The 24,849-nt window shown below is 40.5% G+C and overlaps 4 protein-coding genes across 5 annotated transcripts; 3 read left to right on the forward strand and 1 right to left on the reverse strand.

The window, feature by feature from the left end:
• Positions 1-26: 26 nt before the first annotated feature.
• Positions 27-3,170, forward strand: LOC137581843 (ecdysone-induced protein 78C). The gene is made up of 2 exons (XM_068296209.1): positions 27-563; positions 639-3,170. Exons 1-2 carry the CDS (start codon positions 386-388, stop codon positions 2,303-2,305), a joined length of 1,845 nt encoding a protein of 614 aa, XP_068152310.1. The 5' UTR covers positions 27-385; the 3' UTR covers positions 2,306-3,170.
• A 434-nt stretch (positions 3,171-3,604) lies between these two features.
• On the forward strand, positions 3,605-6,013 carry LOC137586513 (pescadillo homolog). The gene is made up of 5 exons (XM_068302585.1): positions 3,605-3,762; positions 3,824-4,057; positions 4,126-5,224; positions 5,284-5,540; positions 5,604-6,013. The coding sequence occupies exons 1-5, from the start codon at positions 3,745-3,747 to the stop codon at positions 5,892-5,894; spliced, it is 1,899 nt and encodes a 632-aa protein (XP_068158686.1). The 5' UTR covers positions 3,605-3,744; the 3' UTR covers positions 5,895-6,013.
• Positions 6,014-6,131: 118 nt separating this feature from the next.
• Positions 6,132-8,524, reverse strand: Pdp (pyruvate dehydrogenase [acetyl-transferring]-phosphatase 1-like protein, mitochondrial). Its single transcript, XM_068302586.1, is given in 6 exon segments — positions 6,132-6,810; positions 6,872-7,203; positions 7,205-7,440; positions 7,512-8,022; positions 8,097-8,211; positions 8,278-8,524. Coding segments are annotated over 5 exon segments (1,437 nt in total). The 5' UTR covers position 8,211; positions 8,278-8,524; the 3' UTR covers positions 6,132-6,566.
• Positions 8,525-8,680: 156 nt separating this feature from the next.
• Positions 8,681-24,471, forward strand: Hecw (Hecw ubiquitin protein ligase). Of its 2 annotated transcripts, none has more exons than XM_068303461.1 (5): positions 8,681-9,511; positions 9,697-12,518; positions 13,245-13,411; positions 22,772-22,960; positions 23,027-24,471. In XM_068303461.1, the coding sequence occupies exons 1-5, from the start codon at positions 9,028-9,030 to the stop codon at positions 24,099-24,101; spliced, it is 4,737 nt and encodes a 1,578-aa protein (XP_068159562.1). In that variant the 5' UTR covers positions 8,681-9,027; the 3' UTR covers positions 24,102-24,471. The 2 variants fall into 2 exon arrangements, with proteins under 2 accessions (XP_068159562.1, XP_068159563.1); XM_068303462.1 differs by having other exon boundaries at positions 9,700-12,518.
• The last annotated feature ends 378 nt before the right edge of the window (positions 24,472-24,849 follow it).

Here is a 24,849-nt window from a genome sequence, read left to right on the forward strand (position 1 = left end):
TTGCAACCCGCGGCACAAAATCAACATTTCAACGTAGTGACAACTCTAGACCATAGTAATTGATATGGAAAATTGTGCAAATGCATTTTTATTTTTTAAAGCGCCAAGCTGAAAAGCGTTCAATGATCTTATAAATTATTTGCCAAACTAATTGATATTGGTAAGGCCCGGCATATGTAGATGCTTCCAAAAGTCAAGAAGAGTGCCTCATAAACAAAAGGTAGCAGCAACAGTAACTACAATTGGACAACTCGTTGCGTGCGTGCGGGTGTGTGTGTGTGTGTGTGCGTGTGAGTGTTTTTGTAAGTGAGTGTTAGTTGTGTGTGTGTGTGTGTGTGTTTCAGAGAGTGAGAGAGGAGGAGGTAAAACCAACAACAATAACATCATGTCCACACCAGAGCGGAAGCGCTATCATAAGGATAATGCGCCAACGGATGACATATTGACACTCATCAATTTGGTGCGACAAAATCCCACATTGTATAATTACAAATTGCAACCAAACCAGCGACGAAGATCCGACATATTGAGTGGGTGGCAGGACGTGGCCCAGCAGATTGGCAGTGAGTAGTGGTTAAAAGAGAATTCGAGACGAGGGACGTCCTGATCATTTGCCCTTTCGGCTTCATTTCTTTTAGATAAATACACAGTGCAAGAGGTGAGACGTAAATGGAAAAATCTAAGAGACACTTACCATCAGTATCGCCTGCGGACACCCAAATGCATTGAGGGACGCTTGTCAAAGTGGCGGTATGCCAAGGAACTGGAATTTCTGTCGACGGTGTATCAGCCCAAATTGAAATCCCATCGAACACAGGCAAGCAGCTATGAAACACTTGCAAGCAGTGTGGGTCATCCGGCTCCTATTGGAACGATGCTGCAATTGAAACAGCATCAGCAACAATATCAGCAACAACAGCAGCAGGATCAGGAGAAGAACGACGAGGATGAGGATGAACAGGGATATGAAGAAGAGGAGGAGGAAGAGGAACAGGCCACAGTCGATGATAAGGACGAGGTAGTCGATGATGATGGTCTCTCTTCGCATCATGGCACCTCTCAAATCACATTAGTTAGCGATGAGGCGGAGACTTTCATATTAAGCGCCTACGAGGAAAGCGTGGCCGATGAGCATCATCACCACCATCATCATCATCATCACCAGCATCAACAGCAACAGCATCATCATCACACCCACCAGCATCATCCCCATCAGCCACATCATCACCATCATCATCATCAGACGCAGCATGATGGCAGCATCTCGAGCATTGAGCTGTCCCATATAGTTCACGGCGATGATGATGATGTCGTCGACGACGATGTGGATGATGTGGATGACGATGATGGTGCGCATCAAGTGGTGGATATTGTAAAGCATGAGCTGGACGAGGATGGGGGCGCTGTCGCAGAGGTGGACTACGAAGAAGTCTGCCTATATGAGGAGGCAAGCGGGGCGCATGTTGACTGTGAGATGGGCGGAGTGAGTGTGAGCGATGGCGTGGATGGCGATGGCAGTGATGTGACAGATTCCAAGGGCTTCCATTATATTGATACCCATGATTTTTGCATCTCGGACATTGAAACGCAAACGGTGGCTGTGAAGCATCATGTCGGATATGCAGGGGCAACCACAAACAGTGTCCTGGCTGGTGGCACTGCAGTGGCTGATGGCAAGCTTAAGAATCTCACATTGGTTACGACCACAACCACTGCCAATGCTGGAGCCTCAACGGGAGCATCCGGTAACAATTCTTCCTCCTCCTCTTCTTCGGTGGTCACTGGAACGCAACATATTGCCCTGGTGGATGTCACCGAGGCGACAAGCACCAGTGTAACCATTTCCAGCACTCCGGCCATATCGCTAAATGCAGCCACGGTGACAACAACGCCAGCGGCAGCAGCTGCATTGTGCAATACCACATCCTTTACCACACCCACAGCGACTATACTCCAATTGCCCTCGCTTAGCTGCGGCAGTAGTGCTGGAGGAGGCGGCGGAGGTGGTGGTGGAAGCAGTGGAACCGGCACACCCTTAACCGTTAGCAGTTCGCTCAAGGATGATGATCATCCGCATCATCATCAACAACACCAGCAGCAACATCTTCATCAGCACCAGCAGCATCAACATCAACAGATGGCCCAGGCCTTGGCATTGGCCAAACGGGATGAACTTGATTTGTTTTTCGATTTCCTCAAAAAGAAAATGCAATGCTTCAGCAAGACCCAAATCACGCACATTCAAATGGAGTTCTTGAATTGCGTAAGTAGGCAAGAGGCTGCCGATCAGGATGCCAAGGATTAGTTGCGCGACGACGATTAGTTGTAGTTGTTTTGCTCTTTTTTTTTTTTTATCTGTCAGTGTATAGGCTTAGACTTTTTTTATATCGAAGTTGTTCCTTTATTACGACTCGTAAGTCGGCCGAACCGTATACAGAATACACTCATTCATTTCTATATATATGTATATGTATGTATATACATATATAACACTTGACTAGTATGATATGTGTGATTGTAAAATCCGAGGATGTGGCTAATTTCGGCTGTGCCGTAGTTTCTAACCGTGTATGTGTTCGCATTGTAACCAATCGATCATTCCTATATTGGATGGAAATAGTCATCCAACTGAAATTGGACAGTACATGCTTATATATGTACATACATACATACATTCTGAGGGAGACGCGAGTCTAATCTCTGGATCGATCAGCTTGACAATATTTCTAGGAAATTTTTAACCGTAAATACTAACGTATTTTTTTTAACTTCAAAACACTCAAGTGATATTGGTAAAGTCTAGGGAAAACTAAATCTCTTAACTAAAATGTTTGGCTGCAATTAACTTAATTTTAGATCTATTTGATCTAATGGTTCGATTTGTATGATTCCCAATTGAATCGTATATGTAAATGATTATATATAATAATTCCCTGGTCATAAATGCGATATATGTATGTAAGCATTTTGGCAATGGGAGAGTTGGAAACTAGACATATATTATTAATTAGTACTGCAAAACTCAAATTTTCCAAGTCGCAGAATTACGAGTCGGAATGAGAGGAACAACGCCGTATATATTATTAAATATATATATAATTTGCCAATAAATCCCCACACAGACACAAAATGGCTTGGGATTAGTTATGTTGATCTAAGCTTAAAACCAATCCAATCGCTGCATTACCTTAACCATTATGTATGACACTTTTTCATATATAGAGTATATTTATATATATATATAATTACATATATTAACCATATATTGCTTATGGTTTCCCCGAATTGTAATATGAATTTTAATTGTAAAAATAAATTTAATTGATTCTCGAAGAAAAATTCAAAAATCAACGAAATATAATTTCCAAATTCCATTCGACCTGGTATAGTAATCAGTAAACAAATGTTGAATAAAATTAATAGAAAACATATAAACATGACAACAAAATAATTTTACGAGTTTTTAATAATAAAGTCACTTAATAATTTAAAAAACTGTTGCTCAAAACGGTTATATTTCAATTGAAAAGTATCTAGTATTTATTTAGTATATTTGTTGGCTTAAGTCATGGTCTCACTATTAATCTGATTGCGCTGCCACGCTTTGCGTTCCTTTGCTTCTGGCAACCTTGCAGAAAAAACGTGTGTTTTGATCTGCGGCGTGTTTTTAAAATTTAAACACGCAAAACAAAATATACCTCAAGAAGGAGACTCTGATCTAGACACAGGCTACCTTCCAACACAATGAGACGTCCTAAGAAGGTGGGTGACACGTATTTAAAACTAAAAGTTCCACACAGATTTTTTAATCAATCATCCACAGTACGAGTCAGGTGAGGCCACTCAGTATATCAGCCGTCGTGCTGCCTTGCGTCGTCTTCAGTTGTCGCTCAATGATTTCCGTCGCCTGTGCATCTTAAAGGGAGTATATCCTCGTGAGCCTAAACATAGGCGTCGTGCACAGAAAGGTTCCTCGGAAATCAAGATCCTTTACCATGCCAAGGACATACGTTTCTTGCTGCACGAATCCATTGTGTGGACTCTGCGTGACTATAAGGTAAGATATTAAGGAATATACTTCTGATTAACAGATGCATTTAGTGCTAACCCTCCAATTCCGTACAGATCTTTGCAAAGAAAACTGGGCGCGATCGGGCCATCAAGGATTTCCGCAATCTAAAGCGACGCCTTGCATTGTTCCCTGAAATTAAACTGGATCACATAGTTAAGGAGCGTTATCCCACTTTCATTGATGCTCTAAAGGATCTGGATGATTGTCTGACATTGCTATTTTTGTTCAGCACTTTTCCATCTTTACATTTGATTCCACGCGAACAATCGGCTCTATGTCGTCGCTTGACCATAGAGTTTCTTCACTATGTCATCGCCTCGAAGTCACTAAGAAAGGTTTTCATTTCGATCAAGGGCTACTATTTCCAGGCTGAGATCAAGGGTCAGAAAGTTACCTGGATTGTTCCACATTATTATCCATTTAAACCGCAATCCCGCCAAGATGTCGACTTTAAGGTCATGTCCATATTCGTTGAGTTCTATACTATTATGTTGGGTTTTGTCAATTTCCGATTGTTCCATGGCCTTAATTTGGCCTACCCACCACAATTCCCGAGCAGTGTGCTACAAGATAACTCGGAGACCCTGCAAGATGAGTCTAGCTTTGTATCTGATCGCATAGCTGCTTTAAATTTTGAACTTCTGCGCACCGACAAATTGATGGAAGATGAGGAGGATTTGGATATTGATATGGAATTACTTGAACAGGATGGCGATTCTAAGCGAATCATCAAAATGAAACAGGAAGCTCAGGAGGTGGCTCGTTTGCGCACACTTTTTAAGGGTCTGAAGTTCTTTATCAATCGGGAAGTACCCCGTGAACCCTTAATCATCCTTATACGCTCATTTGGAGGCAAAGTCTCGTGGGATGCTTCAGTCTTTGCTGGTGCCACCTTTGACGAGAGCGACGAGACAATTACCCATCAAATCGTAGACAGGCCCACTCTATCAACACAATATATTTCGCGGGATTATATCCAGCCCCAATGGGTATTCGATTGCATTAATCAGCGTCAATTGTTGCCTACAAATAAATATTTTATGGGTGAGAAACTGCCGCCACATTTATCACCATTTGTGGACTCCAAACGAGAAACGTATATACCACCGGAAGAAAAGGCTCTGCACGATCCCTCGCTGATTGAAACTCATGGTACGTGTGTGTATAATCAAGGTATTCAAATTATTGTTAAAACTCATTTTTTTATTTAGAGCAAAGTGATGACGATGACAATGATTCAGATGGTCAGGCGGATAATCAAGAGGAGGAGGAGATTGAACAGCAGTTGTTAGATGCTCAATTGCAGCGTGCCTACCAACAGGAGACAGCAGAATATAAAAAATATGGCGGTCCTGATGGCGTCAACGAAGATGAGGAGGATTCTGTTGATGACGACGAAGAAGATGATGAAGAGGATGAGGACGACGAGGAGCAGTTGGATGACAAAACCAAGCGCTCACTGCAAGAGGTTTGAATTCTACAGAGTACTTTACATAACAAAATGCTTAACAAAATATTTTCTTAAATTTAGAAACAAAAAATGAAAGTCGAATCGGGCAAGGTGCATAAGGTTAATAAACGACAACTTCGTAAGGCCGAAGTGGATGAGCATCGTCTGCAGGCTCGCATGGTCAAGCCGCGTCATCGAAATCTCTTCCGTAAATTGATACGGGAGAAGCAGACAAAAGAAAAGGAAGAATGGTTACTACGCAAAAAGCGTCGCAACATCGATGCCGATGCAAAGGAAGCAAAGAAAACTGCAAAACGAGAGGCAAAAAAAGCGGCTGCTGAAGCTGCTGCCAAAGCCTTAAAGATGGCTTAATTTAATTTAAACCTGTGTCTTGATTTAGCCTTAGTATTTTTTCCTCCCCTCTAAACAAAACTAAAAAGCCTAGAACGGAATATGAATCCAACAGAAAAATAAAATGTAACTAAACAAAATTTACCTCGTACTTAATTAAATATAAAAGAATTATAGAAAATTATTCCGATACACAGTTTAAGATGAGGTCCATAACTTAAACCTCAAAGTTCTGAAACATTTTTGAAATTTTTTACATTTAGTATTACAGTATATTGAATGATTTTATTTGAGGTCTGTTTATTTTTAGTATATATATTTTTTTCAAATTTATTTAATTTAGCCGCTGCCAAATGTGGGGCATCGTCAAGTCCACCAGTTTAACATTTATTTTGTTTTTTTTTCTATAATTGGGCAACGGATATAGCATATAGCTTAACAATTCGGCATGATAAAAATGTACAAACGAAACTTAAACGGAAACACTTATTGCCTAGAGGTTTTTGTTTTGTTTTAGCTGATGTTGATCCAATTCATATAATGCAAAATAAATATCGATTTTTATAAAATATAAAAATGGATCTGTACATACACACACACGCACGCACACACACACATACACATAGGATGCATGCAAAAAGTCTTGAAAGGATGGAGGATAAGTCGACCAAGGCATCATGCATTCCATGGCTGCTATGCACCGGCTTTACTTGGCGTGGCGGTGGTGGACTCTTCCTTTAATTTGGCAATGTGCTCCGAATTGAAGTAAATGACAGTAATGGTGATATCATCACGATATAGACGCACAACATCCTTTGGCAGAGTCAAATAATACGAGATCTTGGAATGCTCAATGCCATAATCGGTAGCACCCAGAGCATAGCGTATTAGATGCGTAGCAGCATTTTGATCCACAGGCTTGCGAGTTAGACCAGCTCTAAGGATTAGATAGAGATAAATATTATGTGTTTAAATGAAATTGAACGCTTTGATCTCACTTCCTCTCGGCCAATTGCTTAGAGATTTGTTGCAATGTGATATCGCCCTCAGGTATACGCATCGGTTCCAAAATCTTTTTCGAGTTGATGTGCTCACCCACCAGACTGACCACTTCGCTGGGACTTAGAAAATCCCAGAGACCATCACTGGCTATGACTAGAAACTTATCACCCACATTTAGCTCATGGTGCTGCACCTCTGGCTGGGCGGTCAGATAGGGTGGGGTATAATAATGCGGCGGCATTCCGTGTTCTCCAACTAGAGGTAAGACTTGCTTTTTCATAATGTCCAGCGACCATTTATAACGGAAATCACCGAAGGCACGAAGGGGGGGCCAATTGGCTAAGAAGGCGACCATTTCGTATCACTGTATCGTGTTCCTCTTTGGGATGTTCGGACAAAATGCGATTCACTTCTTGCATATTATCAACATTGTGCTCCTGATTCAATTTTTTGGGTAACCATTGATTGGTCTTTGGATCGAGTGTACCCAAAACAGCACCGCAATCCCCCGTACTGGCCACATGAAGTTGCAGACCCTCTAAATGAACTAAACAAGCCACAGCACCTGGAATCAGGAAGGGAAAATGCAGGAATACAGATGTCGTAAAAGGACTCCGAATCTGTTATCTAACTCACCCGACAGAGCAACGCTCATGGTACGTGGATCACTGGAGGCTAAGGCTTCTTTCGATAGACCCTCATCCAATTTGACAAATGCGTCTTGCAGCTCACTGGCCACATCCCGTTGTGGCGTTTCGATCAATTCTTTAATATATTTCTGAAAACTATGCTCATAGATGGGCCTTATTTCATTGACAAAATCCACATTATCGTTGTGACATTTGAGAAAAGATTGACTAGAGCAACCGCCCGGCTGTTTCATTTGCTCGCGCAGTACTTGGCGCGGCAAGGTGGCTGCTGATATATAGCGTAGCAATCGTTTGGATACAACTTGACCACAGGCGGCACCACCATGTCCATCGAAAATGCCACATATAAAGCCATTGGGGCGATAAAGGAGACTGGCTTCAGTACGGGAATCCTCGCATGGGGTATTCGAACCCAATTGATTTGTCTCATAGCTGCGTATTACGCCCTCCAATGGAAAGTTGTAGACAAACTCATTCTCTCGTAGCACCAAGTTCACCTAAAACAGGATATATGTATGTAGATGAGGAAGATTTCCATATATGTAGTTGTTATGCGACTTCACCCACTCACATCATAGGGACTTAGTTGCGGCAACTGGGGTAGCAGTCGCAGGGCATTCAAGCTGAAATCCCTTATATTGCCGCGCATATAGGCCACAGCGTCGTTTATCAAGAATTTCCACATTCTGAAAAATCAAAATTTTTGTTTACTTTAATTAACGGTTAATGCGAATTTAGATGTTCGTTATAACCTTCGCGTTGGTTTCTATTTGATCCGCTCACAAAATCGAATTCCAGACCGGGTGAAATTTGATTTTCCAATAGAATTTGGAGAGCACAATTTTTGATGTTGTCGTCGTTGTTGTCAAAGGCTGTGTGAACATTTGTACTATGTTGAACAAACTTCTGTCATTAGATATATTTTTTTTTTGCTAATGAAAAAAAGGTAAAAATAAAATTAAAACTATATTGTCAAAAAACAGCTGGACAGGCTGACAGTGTGCCCAGCAATTAAAATTAAAATTGGTCTGTCAGTTTCTCAATTGCTCCCTCTCTCTCTCACTCAACGGTAGTTTGAGTCCTGAATTCGCCTGATTGTGCGAAACTTGAATTCGCTGCATTTGAGTGTGGGGGCGGCGAAGAAGCGAAATAGTAATTTCGTAAACATGATTCTCAGCTGCTTGTTCAGCGAAATTGTTAAGAGAATTTGCGCAATTGTTAAATGTGTGTGAAAATTTAAATGGATTGTAAACAAAATAAAACTAACAAATAGCCATAGTGAAATGCCCCCAAATGTGTGTGTTGTGGAAAGGGGAAAAACAATGTGAATTGGCATTAATGCGAAAGGCGGCAACGACGAAATGCGAAACAAAAAATCTATAAATCAAAACTAGAGCAGCAGCAGAACAAGGGCAGGGAAAGGTCTCCCAGGGGTTGATTGTAGTGGTGGTGGAGGAGGAGGAGGAAAAGGAGCAGAAGGCATCTCCGTTTCCATCTCCAAGATGGAAACGCCATCGCCAGTTGCCTTAACATCCATTGTGACAACGGGATGTCTAATGGATAGAAATTCCACAGATATGAATCAAATCACATCTAGGCCAGATGATGGTGAGGAAGGGGAGGAGGAAGAAGAAGAAGAAGACGACGATGACGAAGCGGAGGAGGAGGAGGAAGATGATACTAAAGATGCTTACTATGAGGCACGAAATGGCAATGAAAGCGACGAACATGAACATGAACTTGATCAGGCATTTCAAAGTGCTCTAACATTATCCAATTCCAATGATATACGTGTTAGCATAAGTGATGCTGATGCGGATGCTGATGCTGATGCCTATGTGGATGCGGATTTGGATGGAAATGCAGCAGTAACAAAAGCAGCAGAAACAGAAACAGAAGTTCATGAAGTAACTGAAGAGCTGGGCGCCTGTGCCTTGGTGGATAATGCCGATATTGAACGGATAACGGATACCAAACGTGATAAATGTAATTATTAAAAAATTGGCTATACACATATGTATATATGTACATAGATTTAATTTCATACCTCCACCCACATACATGTGTATAGAAATTCCACATGTGTTAGGGCTGTTGTGATATACTTCAAATTATTGTTTTATATGTTTTAAGACTCTTTTCATGTTTTTTGTTTTTACTTTTCTTCCCAGCAGCTCCAAAAGACTTGACAAACAACGAACCAATAACATCTTCATTGCCAGCTCCGCCTGGTTCGGAATCAGAAACCAGATTACCCCATCACCAGACCCTACTTTCAACCAAATCTTGTGAGACTCCAGGAACAACGGCAACAACAACTCTCTCGCCAACAAATTCGTATAATGGAAGCATTGGCAGTGATCGAAGCAATGGCAGTAGCAGCGTGGGAGGAGGAGCACGTCGAAAATCCTGGACACTATCGCCGCAAAGTGGTGGCTCGACGCCACTGAGTGGGGCCAAGAAGAAAATAAAGGCGGGAAACATTTCGAATACAAATGGAGATGGCTTTAATTTATGGGTGGCACGTGAATGCTTTGAAACGGTGCCTGCTGAAATGGTGGACACTCTCAGTGTGGCTGAAGTGCAAGAGGAGGAGGAAGAGGAGGATGATGATGCGCAGCGAGGAGTGTGTCAGGATTTGGAATTGGAAATGGATGACGAGCATGACGCAGAGACGGCCGCCGTGGAGAGTTTGCTGGGGGCAGCGGCTGCAATTCAGGCCAGTGCCAATGTTCAACGGCAGCGGCAGAAGCATCCCTCATCCAATCAGCATCCATTTCCGCCGCAACCATCATCGCATCATCATCATCAGCATCATCCTCATCAGCATCATCATTTGCATCAACCGTCGCTACCTCAGCATCGTCCATTGGAACGCTCATGGCCTCCAAGGGCCGTGGGCCGGGAATTGAAACTACAGGGCGATGTCTTTAAATTCGATATACTTGATACGGACGAGCGTCTAGCTCAGGAGGCAAGTGAGGCGAGCGGTGGCAGTAATAGCAATTCCATTTCCAGCTCCCCATTGACCACTCCACCGGTGCGTTTCAAGCCGCTGATTAAAAAGAAAATCGGCCCTGATAGCTATATAAATACAATAAGCACACAAAAGGTTCCAGCCCATCAAAGTTATGAGTTTCCCACATTTCCATTGGCAGCTGGTTCAGCAGGTGCAGGATGCAGTTCGTCTGCCGCTTCTTCATCCAACGCCATTTCGACTAATCATCAGTTTCCTTATCTGCGCCAGCATCGTCCACTGACCCGGGCTCTGTCCAATGGCAAGAAGACGCCACCTGCAGCTGCAGCAGTTGTCTCCACGGCCAATGAAGAGTTGCCACGTCTCTTGCTCTCGCCCAAACGCCAACGAAGCCCACCTTCGGGCTGTTCCACACGCAGCACTTCACCTCTAGACCTGAGCCTAAGTCCCGAGCAGCATTCCCCAACCCGAGGACGAGGTGTTGGTGTGGCTGGCGCAGCAATGGCCGGGGCAGTTGCAGGGGCTGATGGTTTGCACCTGTCCACACCGACACCACCGCCGCCACCACCTGGCACGCCCACATTTTTAGCTCAAAGACCGCAACAGAGATTACTGAAGCGAGTGGGCGGAGGAGCAGGTGCTGGAGTTGCCGCAATCGGAGGAGCCGGTGCATCATTAATCTGCCCGCCAACACCCACACATCATGCCCGTCGTCATGCACGACTTCAGGCGGTGACCGCCAATTCCAATCAAGCCGATGCCGCATCATCTAGTCAATTGGATTACATTTATCTCCATTCAACGGGCACAGGTTTGCCAGCTGCAGCAGCCAGCAACACTAGCGAGGATGTGGTACACATCAGCAGCACGCGATTGCCCTCCATTCCGGAACGTAGCGCCGCTGCGGCAGCGGCTGCTGCTGCTGCAGTCGGCGCCGGTTTGATGGAGGGCGGCAGTGGAGGAGCTAGCTTAGGTGGCACCACAGCAGATGCGGCACCACTGCCACCGGCCTGGGAGGCACGCATGGATAGCCATGGACGCATCTTTTACATTGATCATACCACTCGCACCACCTCCTGGCAGCGGCCGGGCGCAGTGCCCAGCTCGGGTCCCGCTGGACGAGAGCAACACCACCGCCAGCAATTGGATAGACGCTATCAGAGTATTCGACGTACCATAACCAATGAGAATCGTCAATCGCAGCTCTATAGTTTGCCGCCCTCTCGCCAAACGAATTCCCCTGTGCCAGGAAGTGCTCCGCCCACAGTTGCTGGTGCTGCTGCTGGTGCTGCAGCTGGTGCATCATCAGCACCTCCATCGTCCACTGGTGGCTCGTCTACTGTTCCGCATCCGGCCATATTGATGCTTTGCCGATCCGATTTCTATTCCCTGCTTCATACCAATGAGGCGGCCTTATCCATTTACAATCGGAATGCTGCACTGAAGCATATGGTTATGCGAATTCGACGCGATCCGCAATGCTTTCAACGCTATCAATATAACAAAGATCTGGTCGCTCTAGTCAATACGTTTGCCCAACTGGGACGCGACTTACCGTCCTGCTGGGAGACCAAAATGGATCAGTCGGGTAAACAATTTTTCATCGACCATCAGCATCGAAAGACCTCATTTATGGATCCTCGCCTGCCCGTTGAGTGTCCTCGTGTTGTGCGTCATCGTCAGCAACAGTATTTCGCTCCGGATCTGGTTGATGGAAATTGTTTGAGTGCCACCAGTGGTCATATTAATTCCACCCAACCCTCGTCATCATCCGCTTCTGCATCCGGATCAATTGCATCGTCAACCGCATTGGGCTCGGTATCGGGTGTGCCGCCGCTGCCTCCGCCAAGACCCTCCAGCAGTCGTAATAGTAGTGGACATGCCCATAACTGCACTACAGCGGCAGCCATTGCCTGTGCCTTGAGTTTAAGTAGCGCTGGAGCGGCCGGGGCAGCATCGGGAGCCGGCGTCACAGCCTCGGCGTATGAAGATGTTCCAGTGGCCTACAATGAAAAGGTAAGCAAAGTAATCCATTTTTAGTTAATCTACATCTCAAAGGGATTAAGAACGAGAACTCTTCAAATAGATGTTCCAAGTGTGAGAGATTAAAAGATCCTATTAAAAAGATGGAACCCCTGATAAATAGTCCGATATAGCTGATCCGATCCGTCAACTTGTCAAACTTGATCTCGATTTGGTAGCAAAAAGCTTAAGAACGAAGTTAATACTCACGGGTTGTCATATGAACTGCGGATATAGGTATATAGAAAGCACAGGGGCTGGCTCAGTGGAGACCTACTCAAACCATAAACTAGCGTCTCTTCCCAATTTCTAATGGAAATAATAAAGAAGGAGCGAATCATGTTCTTAACATGGCTATATCGATTCAAATATATCTTCTCTTTGTCTCTGTTTTACAAACATCGGCTGGATGTGCCCCCCCTTCTCCACAAGGATAGGAAAACATGAGAACTAGTTACAACGCCTTTGATTGAAAGGGTTATTCAATAGGGGAAAAAGGCAATAATCGTTAAATCTTTTTAAAAATTGGTTAGAATTCGCAGAAAGAACAATGTAACTTTGGTTGACCAGTCCGAGGAAATGCTGGTGGGTAGATGTGAGCAATTTCTTCTTTTGGTTGAGGATATTTAAACAAAACTGAAAAAAATATCAAACTTTTATGAAATTTTTAAATAATTTTATTCCTAACATCTTGAAAATCTATATTCCTTTTCCTTCTAGGTTATTGCATTCTTGCGGCAACCAAACATTTTGGAGATATTACGCGAACGTCAGGGTCAGCATACGGTGTCCCGTTCGTTGAGAGAAAAAATCAATATATTAAGAGTAGAAGGAGTCCCAGCTTTAGAGCGTCTGGGTCATGACCTACAATTGACCATATTGCTCAGGTGAGTACATAACAGAAATGTGTGTGTATATGCATAATGATGACCCAAATGGGGGGAATTGCCCAGCAACAGCATTGGCCATTGGCCGCCATGTCAATGTCTTTTACAGGGGTCTTAAATGCATTTTGTTCGTCCTGCTTCAGTGCCTCCCATGTGTGTTGTTCTTTTTTTTTTCTTGTTTAATTGCTTTTGAAAATTGTTTGCTGAAGGTTATTTACTCACTTTTGTTTTTCACATATGTACATATTTTCCAAAAACACCTCCAAACAGAATTGAGCCAGCAAGTAACCCAAAACAAGGTTATATATATGTAGACAATATATATAGTCGTTCTTAATATGCATTACTCACCAGACTATATATTAATTTATATTGATTATCTAATTGAGCATATTTCTTCAGCTGATCAACCACAAATATTGAGGAACTAACTAGACTAGATTCAGACTCATTTTACCTCATTTTTGACCTTAATCTCGCGGCTAATCTCTGCGGCAAACACAAACACAACATTTTCAGAGATTAAACCATTTAATTGCATTTCAATTAGACCAACAAAATTGTTATTACGCTTCATTGCATTTACCACCAACTCGTTCGATTTGGCCAACTTGCCGTGGGAGTTGTAAATTCATCGAGTACAAAATCGTCAAATTAGTAACTCTAAAATGGGTTTTATTTCATCGGTTTCCCCTCCTTGATGGGCCAACACATCCTTGTTGCAATGGCAATGTATCAACTTTTGCTAAATCACAACTTTGGTCTAAAACAGATACAGATGAACATTGATTGATGGTAAACATTTCAGTGGTCAAAGATAAAATAATTTCTTGGAGAGCTCTCCGCTGGATGTGCCCTCCCCCTTTTCTATAGACGCCACTGACATTATGCTAAAAATGCAGTCATACTCATTCACACACCGCACAGAATATATTCAGGCACAAGTATTTAATATTTTATAGCTTTTCGTAATATATTCCCAAACCGAAGCATATGTCATTACTATTGCATAATAGACAGAGTTAGTTAATAATACACATCTATATATTTATGGATTCCGAGAAGGTACACACCTAAATACACATATTAACTATACTGTGATTACTGATAAGTTGAAAACACTTTCTCTAGCATGACTCCGGCTGTTCCTTTCCTTTCTTTCTTAGTCTCTTCTTAGAATATTTCTAATTATTGCATCACAATCGACGCATCGAGCTAAATTACTCATGGCATTTACTACATTTGCTATATGCCGTTTAATGAGCACATTTTTGAATACTCTTTCAACACGAATATGTATATATTAACTTGATCAGGAAGCAAGCAAGCTGCTGTAACAGATGCTATATCTTTTAGGACTTTATATACCCTTTGAATATATGTATTGATATCTACATATATTTAACTAAATTGGAATGAAATGTGAATAAACACTTTCCAACTGCTTGCAGTACTTAATGTCTCTAGTAAGGGTATATCAACTTCTTTATGGTCAATATTCTTTACATTTGTTTCATTTCGATGTGCAATGGCAATAAGCCGCATACTAAAACAAGTCAAGAACGTAAAACTAATCACATTAGATGATGAATACATTTTACAAACACACACACACACACACACACGCACACAAAATGTAGTTAAATTTCATTCTTAGTTTTCTAAAAAATGTTATTATTGGTGGACAATTTATTTATTGCTTCATTATGATTAGAACACGCCTTAAAAAAGAAACAGCTGGTCAAAAAGCCAACCAACCTAATAATAATCCCCCATAAAGACGAGAACGAGAAGCACCGAAAAAAACAACAATTTAACCCAATTTTGAAGTTTCAAACAACTGAAGCATAATTTATTGGCAAGCTTTAGGTCTCCGCCTAAGTCAGGGATTGGGTTTGGAACACGAACTATACAAATGGAATGGGATGTGGATGGGTATATACCCTGATATAGGGGGTGCCCCTGCACAGTAGACAGGGCTGGATTATGATAAAACGAATCTAGATCGAAATTTTGTCATGGCAAATTATCTTGCTATCTTTAAAAGGAATGTAGTTGTGGCTTTCCCTCATAAGTCTCAATTTCGCTCCTGTCTAGGGGTCTGTGTGTGTGTGTCGTCATCAGTGCGATCCTCATTGAACTTCATCGAAGTTTATTTATTTTTATTTCATTTGACCTATAGCAGGCGAATTCTTTCTTCTTGTCGTCGAGTTTGGTTTCCAGTTCATTGGTTTTTTTTTTTTTTTTTTTGTTTGGGTTGGGGACAAAAAGGGATTTCTTTGCTGTTGTGTTTTGTGAATTGTGCTGCAGTTTTTTCGTTTTGTTTCTGTTTTCGTTTTCATTTTGATTTTGTCGTATTGTCGTTTTTCTATTTTTGAATACAGTGACAGGGTTCTGTTTGTTTTTTGTTTGGCTTCCGTTTTGCCATTGGGAGGCGTGTGCTAAATGCCAGGCGTGGCCCATCGACTGGAGTTTTCGATTGTTTTGTGGGGGTAGGGTGAAGTTTTTTGGGTTAGCCAGAGATAGAGAGTGAGAGAGGGGGGCGGAGTAATTGGGGGGGAGGGCCAGTCAGTCTGTGTTGGGGTGATGAGCACACAATTATAACCATGACCAAAGCCACACAGTCGTCGTCACTCAGTCAGCTCATTGTCGTCGTCGTTGTTGTTGTTGTTGTTGTTAATCGTAATCAAAAGTGCACTTACAGTGAGTCAGTCTTTCAGTCAGTCACTCAGTCAGTCGATACCCCCGACTCCAGTCAATAGAAGAAACGACAAACGAAAGCCGAGAAGTCATTCAAGCAACAGCTGACAGTAGTTTTAATACTTACAGTGGCTCAAAATTTAAAATTTTCTTCTACTTATGCATACAATTTTGATATGTATGATACATGACATTCTTTAACATCCTTCAACTTTTTTTTTGAGACATTACTTATGGCCTAGAGTTTATAATTGGGACAGCAAATCTTAAAAGGATGACGCGTGGCGAATCCTCCGGGGAGGAAACAAACCTTATTACCTATCAATCTAAACAAATTTCGATTTCCAAGAATGATTTTCCTCCCTTCCAATCTCCGTATTCCCTCTCTCCAGAATTTTGAACAAATTCCGCGACAGTTTTGCCAAATCCAGCCCTGCTTTTGGGGCTTCATATTCACTTTGTCGTCATGACTAGAGATTTCCATTTTGTTTTAATTTCAACTAACTACTGTTAAATAATTATAAGATTCATATTGGGATGTCAGTATACTTTTTACTGTCCTTTGAGCTCAAGTGTTTTCTAGATCGTTTCATATAGTTTTCCTTTCCATCTCTAACAAAGATGAATCTCTTATGAACACCTATGCATACATATTCCTTATCTAAATTTCATGCCATCCATTTAATCATTACGATAATTTCATTGAGCCACAGTGCATGCATGCACTATGTATGTTTGGTTCTTTTGGTGTTATTATTGTTATGCTCCTTTCGATGGGGTATTAACAGTTTGTCATCTGATTTGTATAGATTGGCTTGTGGGTGGAGGCACTTACATATATAAGATATAGATGTAATTGTAATAGGGAGTCAGTTGAGGTGAATGTGGGAGGCAATGACTTTTCCTTGAACTTTGTGTAGTTGATAATATAGGGCGCGGAATGCAACAATGTTAATATGCCAAATTATTTGTTGTATTTTATAGTCAGTCTTACAAGTGCTTAAAGTAAAAACTTAAAAAATTAAGTTTATAGTCATACCGTGAGCAGATTGATTTATTATTTATGTACATACATATATGTCAAAAATATGTAAAAAGATTTAAGCATTAAATGTTGAACTCTGTCAAAAAATGATTTACTATTCAACTGATCCCCCTCGAGGGAGGGGGCGAAAATAGAATGAAAATGAAATGTATTTTCTTGTCAGGATAGGGTATACAATGTTTTGGTGTTGTTCAGTACATATTTGCTTCCGGTGTCTTTTTCCTCTTTGGTGGTTCTGTGGAGCTCGGCAAAGCTTTCGGCTTGCACTTGGCCATACGATCGTTGATTTTGCTTGACTTGTTGCATACGAAAACAACAACAACAGCAACGGCAACAGCAACAAAATAAAATAATAATTAAATAATTTTCTTTGCCGCCTTAATTTCAATTTCGTTTCAATTTGTTGTATTTATCAGTTAGACGTTAGACAAACGCCACCATTCTGCGTTTGGCATTCGAATTCGAAACACCCCGAAATCATCGAGCGTGTTGTAGTTGCTTATTTGCTCGGAGCTTTGCAGCTCGGTTCTCGATTCTCGGTTCTCCTCGTTAGTTAAGTTGATCGGTATTAGTTGGCGGCTCTGTTGCTGTCGCGGTGGTGGTGCTGGTGTTTCCTCATCCTCCACCTTCATTTCATGTCCAGTGATTATGCCGGTTTCTCAGTGATCTCCTCCTCTGATTATCTTGTGTGTGTGTATCTGTGTGTTTGCTGCTCTTCCAAGCTCAAGTTTTTCCCATTCAATCGATTATTTGGTTATTTTGCGTAGCCAAAGAAAAAGAACAAACAAAACAGTCACAGTGCCCGGAAAATTGAGTAACACTCATCATGTTTTTCTTTTTTTATATATTCTGATTTTCTGTTCTGTGTGTCTTGTGTTTATTTTTTTCGTGTTTTTCTTGTGCAAGTGCTTTCACATATCGTATACGATAATCTCCTTCAAATCGGGAGATCCAAAACGTTATGTTCAACTATTTAATATTGAAATATTTGGGCGCACAGCAAAATGGGATTTCTATCCAAGGCTGCCTACATCGTTTGGGCCGTGTAAGTTAAATGATTAAAGAGATTTAATCAGATTTATCAATAAAAAGGAGAAACTATATAATACACCATATCTTATTTATTGACCAAGGACAATATGGAAAATATGACTTGAACTAAAACTTTTTATTGATATTAAATACAAATATACCAACTTTATTTCTTAACTGAATATCATGCAATTTATTAAATCAAAACAAAAGTATTTGCTAATGAAATATTTAACTCAAACTAACTTTTTTAATATTATTATTGTTTCTCGTTTATTTTCAAACCACAAATAATATATGTAAATAGTTTGTACGATATATCTTCTTTTAGAAAAAGCAAGAATAAATTAGAAATAAACTCAAGTACTTGATTTGGTCTTAATAGTATTTTCCTAGTATAGTATTAGTAAGACAATCTAAAATACATATCTGATCTCATTTAAATGCTCTGCAAAATGCAGTTTTCGTGATGTAAATTGCGATTCAACTAATCTAAGATGAAACTATTAGAAATTGGCCAAGCAATAGTCTGAAAAACAGATGAATTAATCTGAAAAAAAAAGTCTAAGAAAACACTTTCCAGAAAGAAGTCGATCTTGCATTAAAACCACATAAACTTAAAGGTTTTATCCCCTTTCGTATCCCAGGATATACTTACTGCTGACAACTTTAGATAGTTTAAAAAAGTAGAAAATAATCAATTTTGGAAATATTTTTACCCCTATCAAAGTCTATGAACTTTACGAATGTTGTTAGTTGGAAAAAGTTTGAAATTACAAATTTTGCCATGTCAACAGCTTTAGCTGTTTGTGAGCATAAAGAGAAATAGAGAATGAATAGTTATAGTAAATAATTCATTTCAGTCGTTCCCACAGTTCTTCAAAGGGCAAAAACATGCAATTCTCAGATACTGCCTACTTAGGCAAAATGAAACTCTTTCACATCCTGTGTCTCTTGAATGCATCCGAATTTGTTTTGATGCATTTGTTTACTATATACGTATTCTTCCTATCGTCTACATTGCATTATCGTATGCAGAATGCAAACAACTCTGATCTCTCAAATTCATTCTAGCATAGTTCTCTTGAGCTATGTATGTTCCCACAGTCTACATCCATTTGCCACCCAGAACATGAATGAATGAAACAGGGAATTACTCATGGGTTTACAATTACAGGAATGCCAAGACATCAAATTGTTGAAATTCTTATATCCAGCATTGAAATATATATTTTCAAATGGGGGGTATACATATAAGAATCTCTAACGATCAAGGACATGTAGTTCTGAATGTAGATCAAGTGCTCTTATCGGCAAAAGAAACAATTGATATTGTTAGTCAATCGAATGTTGCAACTGCTGTAGATTCGGATTAGGGCCAAGTTTTGTTTTGTTTTGTTGCGTCACATGTAATTTCGGTTTTTGATTAACCCTTTAAAGACCACTAGAACTGATAAAACTGTTGTGTGTGTGTTCTTTTATCACTTTGAATTCTTATCTGCATTTTATCAATGCTGTTGCTGTTGCTGCTGCTTATTGTGACGCTTTTGTTTGCCATGTTAACTGCATTGTTATTGGGTTAGCCTCGCTAACACGAGAGAGGGGTTGGGTTGGGTTGGCTTGGGTAAAGGAGTGCGCATTTCTTCTATATGTATACTGATACTGATACTGATATATGAATATCTATCTATACCAAACCTAGTCGATTGAACATTATTTCAGTCAGCACGCATTTCAACTTGTGCTCAGACCAGAAATCGGTTCAAAAAACAAAAATAAATACTTTCAAAATCTTTACTGTTGCGCTAATTGAAAATCCATTATAATTTTAAAAGCCAAAAGGCAAAAAAACAACAAACAAAAATAAAAAGGAGAAACTAATCAAACTAATATTAAACAATAATAAATATACGATAATAATAATAATAATAATAAATCACCCAGCAGATGGGCCTATTTTCCAAGTTCGTCTATACCTACAATATGTGGGAGAAGTAAGTTCAAGTGAGTCAGCGTACAATCTTCAAAGCCGCCGTTTCAACTATATTCAACTATATATATACATATATATATAGTATTCCTTCAACCATTAGTTTCAGAAGACAAATTCCTTTGAAATACGCAAATTTTGATTCCGTTGTGCCTTTAGGTCTGCCACTTTATAATCTACTGATGGCTAAAAAATATATTTGTTAATGTTAGTTTGTTGTCAATTCGTAAAGAAAATATTGTCCATGGCAGTGTATAAACCTTAAGTCGGTTAACATTCAGTCTTGAGTCTTGAAAACATCGAATTCTGTGGTTAAAAATTGAAATAAAAAGAAGAATATTCTAAAATCTTTTAAAATTTAATAGAAAAGGTAAACAAAGGTCACAGCTGAAATTTGAAAGCTTGTTATAGACAAGAATATCGATTAATCAATTCTTTTAGTGTAGCAATTGATCGTAGATGTGGAACATTTATAATATTGCACTTTGTTATCATAGATACATATCTATATAAAAGTCAAAGACCCCTTGGCCTAATCGTATATATATGTATGTATACTTGATTTCCTTGTATTCTTATGCAAAAAGGAGTAGCCTATCGCACATTGCACCAGACAATTGACAAGCACTCGAAGCATTGGTCTTTGTTTGTTCAAAGCGGTTGATATCATCATCATCATCATCATCATCCAGAGATCCATTGGATCCATGCGATCCCATGTGTGTTAATTGCAACTTCCTGTTCTACTGACATCAGCCAACCCTCTCCATCCTCTCCGCCCTCCTTATTTCCCTTGTTGATATTGTGCGTTGCTTATAATTTGTATTATTCATTCAATTTGAAAGCAATTCGACACGGTTCCTGTTAATTGATCACAGTTTCCATTTCGATAAATTCCACTTTTCAAATTTGCCACTTGCCACAACCAACGCACACGCAAAAAGCCAAAATATAATATCAATTTGAAAATTAGTCATTTCCGTAACAGCAAAAAACAAAAATTGAGGCGTTAATTGCAGCCAAAACTGTTGTCACTATTGGCCCGCCACCTGGCTAACTCAATTGCCACGCCCAACTCCCTTCACCTACCCGCCCGCCCCTCCCTCCTCTTGCACATTAGCACCCTTTACTAGCCCGGGAATCGACCACCATAATTTGCGTTATTAATTGGCCAATTTTCCATTTCAAGTTGAAGGTCAAAAACGGAATATAAACCAGAAAAAAAAAAACAAAAACAAAACCGAATGAAATTAAATTATGATTTTTTTTGTTTATTTTGACCAAAACATTGGAAAAATCGCCAATCGTTCAATCGATTTGTTCTGACCACAAAATAATCCGAATGCAAACGGAATTCGATTTGAAAAATTCTTCCGGTTGCCAAAATTACTCAACCATGAAAAGGCAGTTGCAAGGAGATCTTTGGAAATAAAGAACAATCGAAGAAGAAAAACCTTTTAATCAACGATCCTCGAAATTAAAAAAAACAGAACAGAAATTCTAGCCCACCTAATTATTGAAAAAGCTTTCGATCTTTGGCTCATTTAGATTCAGTTCTAGTCCCGCAGCTAATTTGGATCATCTCTTCGATTTGTTTATTCTATTGTAATTCCATATAACAAATCTGCACTAAAGTGTATGTATGTATTTTTTTTAGCCCATTCTAATTATATATGTATGTATATACTTATTATCTTTTCTGTTGACATACTTTTGAGATGAGGCAAATAATTTGGCATTCGTGAACTTTGCAATATTTGCGCATTTTATATAGTATATTGAAAACTGAATTAATTACCATTATTGCTGATTTACTATGTATGCTTGTATATACATACATAGATGAGAGATGGCTTACGTTCTGCCTCATCATGGGCGTAGGCGTCAAGGGGTGAACTGATCTTAAGAGAAAGTTTTTGAATATTCTTCGTGTTTTTTAAGAAGCCATAGAAAGAACAAGGTTCAGCTCTAGTTTATGGAATTGTGTGAGATTCTGGATTAGATTTAGCTTGTCCAGAGACTATCGAGGGTTTTGGAATACTTTTGATCAGTTCATTTTGGATATATGTATGTGTTTTTAAGTCATTCAATCAGAATTGGTTATTAAACACTTAAAATTTCAAATTAAATAGCTTTAAAAGGAAAGTAATCGAAAATGAAACTGCCATTAGTTGTCCCTATAAATGTGGCGTCCATTGTGTGTATGCATTTTCTTCCTTGTTTAACCACTTGGTTACTTGGACAACTCTGCTTTTAGTTGAAATCTTGTACTATAAAAATACTAGCCACAACTTTATGGTGCAGTTGCAGCTCGTAATATGAATGTCACATTAATGGATCAGTTCAAACGACGTCACCTGCAGTTGTGTACATAGTTCATCAATTATCAGCTTAGACATAGAAACTGAAAGTCAATTGCAAGCCTCTCTCTTTTTTCACGCTCTTTCTCTGTTTGTTTTGCTGTTGTTGGATCATGGTCAGACAATGAATGGAGTTATCTTTGTCTGGGTGGCAAGATTTATGGGGCAGACATTAATATTAGGATGATGATGTTATCTAAACAATAATCCATTCCATTCGTTTTCCATTGCAGCCTGTTTGAGCAGGAGATTATGAGCTATGTTCCTATTGAAGAGCGCAGTCCGCAGGGATCACCAGTGCTTAGCTCCAGAATGCCACAGCGGGCACCGCCACCATTTCGACGTGATTTTGAGGCCAAGCTGCGTAGTTTCTATCGCAAGTTGGAGTCCAAGGGCTATGGCCAAGGGCCGCATAAGCTAAAGTGAGTGAGAAAAGTCCGCATGATGAACGGATATTGGATTAATTTTGTCTATTCGATCCTTTACAGATTGCATATACGACGCAGTCATTTGCTAGAGGATGCCTTTCGGCGCATCATGTCGGCCAATAAGAAGGATCTGCAACGTGGCCGCCTGGCAGTGCTCTGGGATACGGAGGAGGGCCTAGATTATGGTGGACCATCGCGTGAATTCTTTTTTCTGCTCTCCCGCGAGCTATTCAATCCGTACTATGGACTTTTCGAGTATTCTGCCAACGATACGTACACGGTGCAAGTGTCGCCATTGTCCGCTTTTGTCGACAACTGCCACGACTGGTTCCGCTTTAGTGGACGTGTCCTGGGCCTGGCCTTGGTCCATCAATATCTACTCGATGCCTTCTTCACCCGTCCCTTTTACAAGGCTCTGCTGCGTTTGCCGGTGGCTCTTAGTGACCTTGAATCTCTGGACAATGAGTTTCATCAGTCGCTGCAATGGATTCGTGACAATGATATTGGAACTGGCATCGATTTGGGTCTAACCTTTTGTGTTACGGAAGAGCTGTTGGGTCGAGTCGTGGAGCGTGAACTTAAACCTGGTGGCAAAAATATGATTGTCAATGAGAAAAATAAGAAGGAGTACTTAGAGCGTATGATCAAATGGCGTCTGGAGCGTGGTGTGCAGGAGCAAACGGAATCTCTCGTACGTGGCTTCTACGAGGTGGTTGACTCTCGGCTCGTCTCTGTCTTCGATGCCCGAGAACTTGAGCTGGTGATTGCGGGTACAGCGGAAATCGATACGAATGACTGGCGTCTCAATACCGAATACCGTTCCGGTTATCATGATAATCATCAGGTGATTGTCTGGTTCTGGCAGGTCATCGAACGCTTCAGCAACGAGCAACGTTTGCGTTTGCTGCAATTTGTCACAGGAACTTCGAGCATACCGTATGAGGGATTCTCGGCCTTGCGTGGCTCGACCGGACCACGACGTTTCTGCATTGAGAAGTGGGGCAAACCGAATGCCCTGCCCCGGGCTCATACCTGTTTCAATCGTCTCGATTTGCCGCCTTATCCTACACCCGAATTGCTCTACGAGAAGCTGCTCTTGGCCGTTGAGGAGACCAACACGTTCGGCATTGAGTAAATGCCAGAGAATATATAGAATATAGATGATACGGATTCGTGATATTTTCCTCCCCCTTCCCCAGTCCATAGATTTTGTTTGTTGCGCTTTATACCATGCCCCCTCTTATAAGTATATATATATATTTAACGATTTTGTGAACCCTTGTAAAAGTCGATTTATCAACTTGCTCGCATTAGCCTTGTCCGTGTGTGAAAATGTTAATCTCTTTCAGACGATAGCAGACTTTTGCAAGGGTATTAAACGCTTCGGCAAAGTCGATGTCACTGACCGATCTTTTTTGGTTACTTACTTGCGTATTTCTAGTTTTAGCTAAGTATTTAATTAGGCAATAAGTTTGCAGCAAATAAATTTGCACAAAGTTAAACTATTTTTTTCTTTTTGTGTTTTTTTTATTAATGAGAAATCTTGTTGCAAATTTATTTGTGTAAACCTTAAGACAAACTTAGCAATAAACAGACCATTTACTTTAAAGTTCTTACTTTAAAAAAAAAAAAAACAGCAAGAGATGATAAGTTAATTTGCCGCCTTTGTTTGCCGTTATCACTGTTACCTCAATCACCTCTTTGCCGCACCACACCGCAAGTCATTAGCCCTTAAGACTACTTGAAGACACTTGAGAAACCATTGACAAAAACTGAAACCTAGTTAACTAAGTCTCGCAACTTGTTTGGAACAAACAAAAAATTATATTATATTTTTTTTTTTTTTTTAACTAATGAGAATAATGCAGAAACTTTCTTTTGTT

Source organism: Drosophila tropicalis, unplaced genomic scaffold, assembly GCF_018151085.1.
Source record: "Drosophila tropicalis isolate 14030-0801.00 unplaced genomic scaffold, ASM1815108v1 contig_158, whole genome shotgun sequence".
NCBI classification, from domain to species: Eukaryota; Metazoa; Arthropoda; class Insecta; order Diptera; family Drosophilidae; genus Drosophila; species Drosophila tropicalis.

Bases quoted from the DNA above. Each gene is read 5' to 3' on its own strand.
- LOC137581843 (XM_068296209.1), top strand. From the start codon at position 386: ATGTCCACACCAGAGCGGAAGCGCTATCATAAGGATAATGCGCCAACG. The intron at 564-638 runs GTGAGTAGTGGT...CATTTCTTTTAG, and splicing joins CGTGGCCCAGCAGATTGGCA to ATAAATACACAGTGCAAGAG.
- LOC137586513 (XM_068302585.1), top strand. The intron at 4,058-4,125 runs GTAAGATATTAA...AATTCCGTACAG, and splicing joins GGACTCTGCGTGACTATAAG to ATCTTTGCAAAGAAAACTGG. The intron at 5,541-5,603 runs GTTTGAATTCTA...TCTTAAATTTAG, and splicing joins CCAAGCGCTCACTGCAAGAG to AAACAAAAAATGAAAGTCGA.
- Hecw (XM_068303461.1), top strand. From the start codon at position 9,028: ATGGAAACGCCATCGCCAGTTGCCTTAACATCCATTGTGACAACGGGA. The intron at 12,519-13,244 runs GTAAGCAAAGTA...TTTTCCTTCTAG, and splicing joins CAGTGGCCTACAATGAAAAG to GTTATTGCATTCTTGCGGCA. The intron at 22,961-23,026 runs GTGAGTGAGAAA...GATCCTTTACAG, and splicing joins CAAGGGCCGCATAAGCTAAA to ATTGCATATACGACGCAGTC.